The 11,054-nt window shown below is 32.9% G+C and overlaps 1 protein-coding gene across 3 annotated transcripts; it reads left to right on the top strand.

The window, feature by feature from the left end:
• Positions 1–227: 227 nt before the first annotated feature.
• On the top strand, positions 228–7,036 carry LOC106130028 (alpha-tocopherol transfer protein). 3 transcript variants are annotated; one of them, XM_013328781.2, is made up of 8 exons: positions 257–341; positions 2,354–2,438; positions 2,824–2,999; positions 3,202–3,355; positions 4,277–4,397; positions 5,111–5,242; positions 5,528–5,741; positions 6,709–7,036. In XM_013328781.2, exons 3-8 carry the CDS (start codon positions 2,831–2,833, stop codon positions 6,861–6,863), a joined length of 945 nt encoding a protein of 314 aa, XP_013184235.2. In that variant the 5' UTR covers positions 257–341; positions 2,354–2,438; positions 2,824–2,830; the 3' UTR covers positions 6,864–7,036. The 3 variants fall into 3 exon arrangements, with proteins under 3 accessions (XP_060806711.1, XP_013184235.2, XP_013184234.2); XM_013328780.2 differs by having other exon boundaries at positions 2,354–2,442; XM_060950728.1 differs by lacking the exon at positions 2,354–2,438 and having other exon boundaries at positions 228–341.
• The last annotated feature ends 4,018 nt before the right edge of the window (positions 7,037–11,054 follow it).

Genomic DNA, 11,054 nt, shown 5'->3' with positions numbered 1-11,054 from the left:
AACTAAATAGTTTTTTATTTCGTAACAAATGTGTAAATGTCACGAAACCTTTCGTGTGCGAATTCGATTCGTATTTGACCGCTTTTTTTGGATATTTTGTATGAAATGAACGCGAAAAAACTATACCTGTTCGATCTCCCCTTATCGTACACATCTTGTGTCCAGCGCCTTAAGTTAATGCAGTAAATAATATGTCAACACGTTTAAGGCTATTTACAACATGTACAAAACGTTGTATGTCTTCCACTTGACGCGTAAGGTCAGTCCGGTGCTCATGGCTTGGACATTACATCAAAAAGTGTGGTCCAGAGTGCTTGTTTCTCTTAAACTGTGTAAATAATGTAAGTTTTTTTTTTAAATTCATTTCACATACATGATAAAAAGTTATTAATTTTTATTTGAATTATGCCTTCTTTTTTTTGCTCTACTTTTAGTCAGTTTTTAGTTTCAGTCAATTTTATATGGTCGCTTACTCCTGCCTTTCTCGGGAGCTTCCGGGGCAACATAAAAGTCAATTAAATCATATAATGTTACCCTATCCAATACTTATTTTCATCTGCTAACACATAATAATTTATAATCCACGTTTATATTATATTTGATTAAGGTCGTTAAAGCAAAATATAGGAAAATTTTATGAGTAATAGCGATACAGAAAATTGTTACAGTTACAGTAATGTTTAAGTTTCCGACGAAAACCTATTATCAGTCCTGAAAAAAAATTGTTTTTTTTTTATTTGGCTCAGTTTTGAGATTCAAGTTACTTTTTTTGTGTAGTAGTTTGATGTTTTGTGTTTTGTTTTCTCTTTTAAAAATATCAAAATGAAAGAATTTGCTGCTTTTAAGTCATAATTTTTATTTTAATGTAAGTTTTTATAAACGTTTTATTTTTTATTAATTTCTGTTATCCGTTACTAGTAAAAAGAAATGGCTTTTATTTTAATTACTTGTAGTCTATATAAAAAGATTTGTATTTTATGTAACGAACGTTTTTGTAACGAATGAACGCAAAACTACTGGACAGAGACAGACAACATCTGTAACATGTTATTTCCTGAAAATTCCCACGGGAGGAAAACCCTACGCGAAAGCTATTCATAAGTGTAATAATGTAAGAATGAGAAGGAGCGATCAATACATTATTTCCCAATAATATTTTAAAAGAAACAAGAATATGTTTGTTTTCCTTCATATCCAAACTAAATAAATTGGTTTGGCAGAACCCGGTATTCCGACCATGGGAAGTCCCTGAAAAAAACTAGTCATTTTTAAATATATAATCTAACAAGCACATGTTATCCGGATCATCTCAGATTCGTGCGCGTGAGTTGACAAATCCCACGTGATTCGCTTAGCAAATACACTTTTGACGAGTATATTCTGCAAACATTATGCCTATTTAAATAAAAGAACTAACATGTACTTTGTTACGACCGTTGGTTTTATCAATTTTGTGTTGGACTCTATACGAAGCAAGTCATATTTTATGAACATACATATGTATAATCTTGTCTTTATGCCTTACGGATTAAATACAGACACAAGATGATAAATTATTGAATTACAGTTTCTCTATGTTAACTCATCGTAAGAACATCAAACTATAGAAACTAATGTACGTAGCTCAGCTGCATGGCCGTGGTGGGATTTAAACCAGTGCACTTGAATGGGCGCAAGTTTTTGAGCCACATTAACTACTCGACTGAATTCTCTAAACTTTTTGTAGAACTCCATCTTGATAATTTCTATGAAACAAGAAAATTATTATTGACCTTTTGCACTCAGACAAAACCAATTAAATAGTAATTATGCTGCCTTTATAATATGACTTACCGCATTATAGTAATGTCTGGTCAATGATCATGTCCTCTATAATTAAAAATAAATACATCTATTGGTTGACCTGAAATTACAATTACATAAATACGTTTTATTTACAAAAACATATAATATTGTCATTAAAACTTAAAAAAATAACAAACAATCTAACATAGTGAAACTATATGTTATGAAAAGTTACTAATTAATATTTCGAATCTGATGCTGAATTAAAACAAAAAAAAACCGTTCAAAACTTTTCATTAAGTACAAAGTTTCTGAGCAAAATCTTGTCTTGGATTTTGCAAGCAAGTAAATAAGTGGTCTTTTTAAGTCATGTAGCATAATTACTGTGGTTCCTTTATGAAATTACTGTGTTTAGTATGGCATGTTAGCTATGTAGGTCCGTCTATCTTATTCCGCATAATTAAAATATATGTAATTATATTCTATTTACTACTTCCGTAGCCAGCATAAAACTAAATATCTTTTTTATTTTCCGCTTACATATGAAACACGCGATATCCTCTTAAAGCTTGTCTACAGTTCTCAAGAAACACATGAGGAAATTTAGTTTCTTCGCCAGTTACATACATCACTGAGTAATTCAAGAGCTAAATGTAGGTATACTCGTATTTTTTAATAATAATATCAAAATCAATATTTCATCAATTAAATACCCGAATAGGTGAAAAATACAAAATATTATAAGGGTATCTACATATTTTAATGTAAATGATAAAACGCCGATTTAATTTTAAGTTATAAGCAGTGTTAATACGTATCAGCGTTAGTACAAAAATAAAACTAAATGAATGTTGGAAACTTTTCCAATCTAACTTTCAATAAATAATTTGATACGACTTGTGATAAAAGTGATATCAGCATGTCGACTTAAACAATTAATACTTACGCAAGCCATTCAAAAGTAGGTAAATAAAGATATTAGAAGAAACTGAAGATATTAGAAAAAAACATCATATATGTAACTTAAACTATTTCCAGTTCAAAAATGGAGACCGTGCCATACCACCCCATAGTGAAAGTGACCGCAGAGGAGATGAGGAGGACGAGAGAATTTTACAACCAGTCTGACACACGGGCGATCGCTGAGAGCGTCAAATCTGTGAGGGACTGGATGGAGAAGCAGCCACATTTGGCTGAGGCGAGCAGGTGTCTTTGTAAGTCTTAGATCTAAACAATTTATTCGTTTATTTTTCATTTTTAGAACATTAATAAAACATAAAGCTCAAGACTTATTCCTAGAAAGGATTTCTTCCACACTATTGTTTTGTTTTATAAATCTTGCTTTCATAGGAAGATCCAAACTTGTATAGCCGTTACTAACTTTAGTTTTACGAATATTATCTGGTTTTTTTTCAGCGGATGGTGTATTAGAAAGATTTTACTTACTGGCAAGATGCTCAGTCGAAGGCACTAAAAATCGAATTGAGAAACTGTTTACATCAAGAGGTTTGATGCCGGAATTATCATTGCATAGAAATATTAAAGAATTTGACAGACTTTTGGATTGTGTGTAAGTAGTTTTTATATTTAACTAGAGGCCGCCCGCGACTTCGTCCGCATGGAAACCCTATCAATCCCGCGGGAACTCCGAGATAAAAAGTAGCTTATATATTATTCTGGGTCTTCAGCTACCTACATATCAAATTTCATCATAATCGGTTCAGTAGTTTTTGCGTGAAAGAGTAACAAACATCCATACTGACATACTCACAAACTTTCGCATTTATAATATTAGTAGGATTTATTTGAATTTACGTCAATTACATAGCTGTCATTTGCGTTTTGTTATTCCAAGTCTGATTCTTTTTTGTTATACCACGTTTTATAGTGACTGACGTTTCATGTCAAGTCACACGGGAACGCTGTCGAACGGGATAAAAATTATCCTATGTCCGTCTCCTGGCTCTAAGCTACCTCCCTACCATTTTTCAGCCAAATCTGTTCTGCCGTTCTTGAGTTATAAGTGGTGTAACTAACATGACTTTCTTTTATATATATAGATATTACTTACTATTAATCTTACGAATCTTAACTAGCATCAGCTCGGAAATCACCTATCTTTGTGACGTCTTTCTTTCGAGTAAGACACAGATTGTACTCTTCCTGGCATTAGTCTCAGTTATATCCTCACTTCCTTAGAGAGAAGCGTGGGGTGCATCCATTAACCCGGATTGGGTAAGGTTTATACACGAAGCGACTCCCGTCTCAGGATAGAGGAAGGAAAGAGGAGTCCCGCCGTGCAGACGAACCCAACCCATATTGGATCATAAGTAGACATCCGATGCTAGAGAATGCGCACTATTTATTTATAAAGAAAACGTTGACTGACATATTATATTAGATAAAATCTAGGATCGCGAATCACAACAGTGTATTATATAACCTAAAAAAACATAAAAATTACATGCTTATTTTTGTATTACATTTTCAGAAACTACATACCGCTTCCTAAAATAAACACGAAGGACCTATCAAGAGTGATGATCACCCAATTCGTTACTGACAAGTTAGAGGAGTTCAGTATACTAACATATTTCAGATTATGTTTTATGGTAAGCGTTTTAAATTAACCTAGTGAAAAACTTGACTTATGTTTCTCTGCAGACTATGGTTCAAATTGTCTTAAGATCAAACAGATGTCTCATATCTTGACGGTCTCTATGATGCAGGCAGTAAGCTTGTCTGTGACACTATTCTTTTTTCTTGTATTAATTAAAGGTCTTGAGTTGGAATCCCGGCCAGTGTATGATGATGAATTAGTATTGAGACCGTCAGTGGCGGAGTAGTTACTGGGTTCGCTCGTATACTTGATTCCATAGAATTAAATGTCTCTTCTATCTAATCTGAGCATATCAACATACATAAGAAATCACGTTAGGCAAAGACCACATTTGTCCATTTGCCACGATTTCTGGATAGTTATTTATCTTTATCGTCGGTCAAGAGTACTCCTTGACCTGACCATTTTGAGTATGGACTGTGTGAATGAATTGTGTTATTTGTTTGTAAAAGTATGTACGTTTTAAACAGCTAAAGACGTGGTCACATAGTGACCATGACCGCTGCATAGCGATAACCGAAACTATGACATTTTGAAACCTGTTTTTGTTTACATATTTTTATATACCTTTATATGTAAAAAGTAATGTTATTTTAAATAATAAAACACATGGTTATATGGACTGTGACCGCTGCATGCATATGCATGAGCGGTTACTGAAACTATGACATTTTTAAACCTATTACGTTAACATTTATTTTACAGATTGGAGAATATAGACTTCACTATGATTATACATCCAGCGAACAATATATTATAGATTTGAAAAACATACATTTCGGTCTCCTTACTAAATTAAATCCGATTGTTATTAAAAAAGCAGAAGTGTTGTGCACTGTAAGTACTTCTATACTCGTATTATTTTCCGAAGGTCGCTCTAATACTGTTCGGGTTGCGAAACAAAATAAAATAGTGTGCGTCATTTTTTTTCCCACACGGATTGTAAAATTCAATTAAAGAAAATTGCTATTGGATCTGTCTACCCAGTAAAGGATAAATACATGGCATAGATATGTGTGAATATCTGTGGCCCTGAGACTATTAAATAGCAGCTATTTAAGTGACTACTAAATTTATTTAATGCTTTAAGTACACTTATAAAACATTCTGTCTCGATTACAGGAAGGTTTTGGCACCAAAATAAGTGGTATCCATATCCTAAACGCGCCAAGCTTTATCGACCGGCTGGTGTCTATTCTGAAAGCAAGTCTCAAAGAAAAGGTGGCTAACCGCATCCATGTTCATAGTACTTATGAGGACCTGTATAGCTATGTGCCAAAGGAAATTCTACCAAAAGATTATGGCGGAGACGAAAAGAGCTGCGCTAAATTAGCCGGTGAGTGGAGAGACATATTATTAGCTGTAGTGTCAAAAAAGAGGTTCTCAATCTGACTGTAGGTTGTTAAAGTGTTTGTGTTTTACCACTTCTAAATAATATATGCTACGAAACATTACAAACTACTGTTACTACTACGCATCCTCAATGCTTTTTATGTGCGCTGCCTGCTATTGACTGGAAGAAATCCCGAATGGGATAAGTCCGCCACTGTACGTATTCTTCTATATCCAATGAATGTTCTATTTTTGTTACATTTCTTTTTATGTGCAATAAAGTATTTACAAACAAACAAACAATAATACTCAATACTGTACTACCCCAAATCGGTACCAATCCTATTATAGATTCACTTATTATGAAGTGATCCAAAATGGATTCGTGTTCCCAAATTAATCCATTATTGAAAATCATAATGGAAACTGCGCTTTAGATTAAAAGCAATTTACTATAATTAAACTCGGCTATTGAGTTATTCTAAATATAAATTCGTAGTAGCTTTTAGCCGTGGTTTGCTCGTCGAATTACTCAAAATTATATTTTATTAGGTTTAGCGAAAGTTGATTATTTTTTGCGTTTCACTTTCGTTTTTATTCTGAATCTGAAGGGAGAGTTTATTTCTGATTTTTCAGTACTGTTACTGACTGACAGACAGTTCATTGCACTGATCCAGCCGGTCTAGAATTTTGAAACTTCGCATGTAGGTTCCGCATAAGTTGTCTAAAAGTTTTAGGGGTGTGTAGCCTCTAAATAATAAGGAAAAGTACCTATGTATGTAAAAATGTTTATCATTAAACTAGCAGCCAATATTTTTTTGGAATCACGTGCAATATAGTTCTTATAAACTTTAGGAACATATACTATGAAAAGTATATGGACTCGGAACTTCATATTTTCGCAAACAAAAAACAACTTTATTTATATTCTGTCGTTTCCTTATAAAAATTTTATTATTATAATATTTCAGAGCAATGGAAAGAGGTTCTGCATACAGAAGAAGCGGCAAAAATAATAGCCAATACAGACAAAATGGTAACCGATGAATCAAAAAGAGACGGGACTACTTTCAATCAAGAATATATGGGCATGCCCGGGTCTTTCAGGAAATTAAATGTAGATTAAAATATATGTTTCACAATTGAACAGGTTTAGACGGTAGCTGAATGTAATGTTATGCAAAACCTTTAAGGTTTAGGGTCAGTGTTGCGCAATTGCGCATTGATAAGTGTCCGTGATGAAATTTTATGTAATAAATGAATAAATCAACTAATAAATAAATTTATATTTTATAAGTACTTAAACCTCTTGTGTTATTGAGTGACTGGCCATCTAACAGACAATAAACAACTCCAATTCGCTGGGTCTAGGACTTGAAATTTTCATACAGGTTTCCTATGGGTCTAGAGGTGCACTGAAAATTAATGGGATTTTTCGTTATACGCAATCTCTAGAAACCTTTAAGGTTTAAGGTAAGATTTGCGCAATCGTAAGATATTTTATGTGGTAATGAAAATATAATAATATATTACACTGATGTTTTTTTTAGATATATTTATTATTTCGTTTATTAATTTTCAACCACCGACGCGCTTCTATTAAATTATCCATTTCGTCATAAAATAACATTTATGTCAGATGCATGCACTGTAAATTAATTTGTTAAAATTATTCAAATATCCAATATACAAAATATTGTGTGTTCCATTTTATTGTGTAAATATAACTAATAGTTCCTGTGAAAAATATACTTCGACCTTAACAGTTGAATGAGTACCTGGTTACTCAGCTGTAAAGGTCGAAGCATATTTATATATTACTAGTTAGTAACGCATGTCCCGGTATCACAAAGTTCCGGTTGCGAATCCCGTTCATCCCATAAAAGGATGTAATTTTTATAACTAGGTACTAATAATATTTTACTTTTTTAAATAATAAAGTTATTGCTTATTTGATTATAGAGAAACAACTAAAAATTTACTATTAAAATAATATTAATTGATATACATGGTAAAAATGCCATTTTATGAAGAATAAATAATTTGGTTTTTTTTAATGGTTTATCCTGACCAGCAATGAAATTCGGGACAAGGCTAGCACAATACTAATGCGTGACATGGGCCGAAGAAATGGAGCACAAAATAAGCACCTTCTAAATAAAAATAAGAGCCTTGTTAAACAATTGTCGGAACTTGACCTTTTCATAAAAAATAATTGTTCCGAACGAAACGACAATACCAACTTGACGTGAAATTTCCTTAAAAATTTCAGAATAAAATATAAAAAAGCTATTTTATGAGAGCATCTTAATTTAGGTTAGAAAGTAAAGTGGAGTGGGGAAATACTGCTACGGATTTTATTTGGATTTTTCATAAAATTATTATTAAAACAAAACTTATTATATACCAGGCCGCAGGAGATCTTGGCTTGGTCATCAAGCATCAGTACCACATCTTTGTTTTGATCGGCGATCTCGACAGTGCAGGTATCGTCAACTTTCGTAAGACGAAGATTATAAAACACCTTTTTAATGTTGTAATTCTCCCGTCTGGCAATAATCCCTTTATCCACTTTCTCAGCATATGGTGCGTTTTTGACCATTATCCTGGATTGGGTAAGTACAGTTTTTGCTCGACTCCCATATATCTGCAGGGAAGGTGACTCATATTGTATCAATATAAAGGGCTGCAACTAGATGAATGCCTTTATTGATTAACTAGATAATTCACTTTATCGCCTTTAATGACATCCATAGAAAAATGATGAAGGGATCCTATTCTAAAACGCCGGGTGCCACACGGCATAATAATACTAACGGAACTTACGGACTGACTTAACGGAACTACTAAAACATTATAATATAGTTCTCCAAAAGAGATTTATAACTAGTCATTCATTGGAAATATCACCTAACTATAGTCGATACTGCCATCAAGTTTCATTTTTCCACTTCAACCAACGAAAGTTGTTTAATATAAAACACCCATTTTGCTGTTGGACAGTTTGACAGGGGTCCGAGAACTTGGAATCAGTTTATTCTTATATCTTCAACGGAACATTGAGTTGAATTACACTAGCGTCAGAGGTTGTATTAAATGTGAAGATATTGTTTGTTTATTGTTAAATACTCGCACTTTTTACAATACTTTTATTGTTAGTAGGTATTACAAGACTGCTGGCTTTGTATACCCCGCAGGTGCTATAGATTATATTAATTATATGGACGTGATTATAATGATGGATAAATACTGCAAGAAAAGAGGTTCGCGGTTCGATTTTATGTGTTTTTTGTTGTATGTTGGTTTAGCCAGAAGTGGAATGATACTAAATAAATGAGGTTTTTAATATATTCATGTTATTATACACTTGTGCCGTGTGGTTCCCAGAACCAACGGAAAAAAGAATAGGACCACTATGCAACACGTCGAAATCTGAAAAAAAAAATACTTTTGAATGTTTTAGAAAAATCCGCAAATTGAATTAAATAGTATATTTTAAGTGAAATGTAAGTAGGTACAATAGCTTTTAAGCTTGAGTTTATTTATTTCTATCGCGAGAGAAGGACAAATTTAGAGAACGTAGCAAGTGCAAAACTTTCCTCTGCCTGCCCCTTCTGCTCTTTAATATTTCACAGTAATTTCACTCAAAAAATCACACCTTGTACCTACTTTTTAACAAAAATGTATCTCATGACATAGTAATAACGTTCATGTCGTGTCTATGCTGCATGTAATAAATGTCGACTTTTTGCTACCATCTTCAGAACTGACGAAGTTATCTCGTTAAATGCACCAAGAGTTTGCGGGTATGAGAGTCTTAGTTTGAAACCAACGACCAGTATAACATGAGCCCTCAGGAGCGAAATTATTAGGCGAATCGAGTATTACAAGGAAAACGACGGGTCTACCAAAATTGGTCAAGGAAATGCTATCTCATCGTGAAATTTAAGGTGCTTCGTCATATTTGGTTTAAATTAGAACAAGTCGGATGTGACATTTGTTTGAGATATTAATAATGTGAAGTAATGCCGTGTTTAATTTGATTTCTGAATGTAACAGGTGCTTGATTTGTATTTTACAGGCTCAATAAGGTTTATGAGCCTCCGCTAACCAATAACTTTTTTTTTTCTTAGCTAATTATATAAGTTTGGTTGCAAACCAGTATTCTTACTGTGTGAAAAAACAACGTGAGTAAACAAAAGTCCAATATACATATGAAGTCTATAATGGTTTATGCCAAAAATGTTAATGAATTTATTCCAGACAAAATCTTAATACGGAATTGAGATTCTAACATAGAACAGGCTGCTCTACTTTAAAATAAATCAAAAAAAGACACAATCCTATTCAAAACAATAAACTAATACCAGTGTAAAATAAATATCACACTAATAAAACATAAAAAATAGATTACAACAGATTATAAAACAGATCCGTTGTCACATTCAAAATAATAAAATTCATTCGGGCCGCTCTGCATTCAGCTTTTCATAAACCAAAATGAAAAATAGTGTGAAACATTTTGTAAAACAATGTTCTGTGGGTTTTACATGTGCTCAGCAAAATCGCGTCCAAACTATTTGCTAGTAAAATGACTAACAAAAAAGTTTTATATTTTGTGGGTTCTGACACCTTTAGCATATAACCACTCCATATCTTTCCTATAGATTTCGGGTACCGGATTGGGTGAGACAGTTTTTTACACGAAATCTGACCTCCGCAACCTTTATAGATAAACCAGATTCATATTGGATCGATCTTGGTTACACATCCAGTGGCCTGAATATGCAGGTTTGCTCACAATGTTTTTCCTCACCGTAAGAGCATCACTTAGTATTCAAATTGGCATGTGGGGTATTATTCACAACGTGTTGAAAGAACTGGTAAAACGAAGTTTTAATAATTAAAGAAGCAATTATAATAACACGAAATATTGGCTTAATCAAAATGACATCACATCATTACGAAGATATAAACCGTTTTCAACATTTTGCTCTGGACCCCTAAAATGGTAGAAAACCAAAATGTCCGCTATTAAAATTGTATACATGTTGATGTATTTAAACGAATCTTCTTGATTTATACAATTTTACGAGTGGCGGAATTATTGTAAAAAATGTTAACCTAAATTTACCATTGCTCTTCTCATCGTATAGACACCCGATTCAGCCTCGTCCCTTTTATAACACATACTATATATGTTTGTGTATAAACGACCTAGACTCAGATTCTGTACAAAAAAACGATAGCATAGAATTATATTCCAACTCCAATAATATTGACACAAATAAAAAAATCATAACACTTACGTGCTGGT

The sequence above is a fragment of the Amyelois transitella genome, chromosome 22, assembly GCF_032362555.1.
Source record: "Amyelois transitella isolate CPQ chromosome 22, ilAmyTran1.1, whole genome shotgun sequence".
NCBI classification, from domain to species: Eukaryota; Metazoa; Arthropoda; class Insecta; order Lepidoptera; family Pyralidae; genus Amyelois; species Amyelois transitella.
This window is presented reverse-complemented; position numbering and strand designations above follow the sequence as displayed.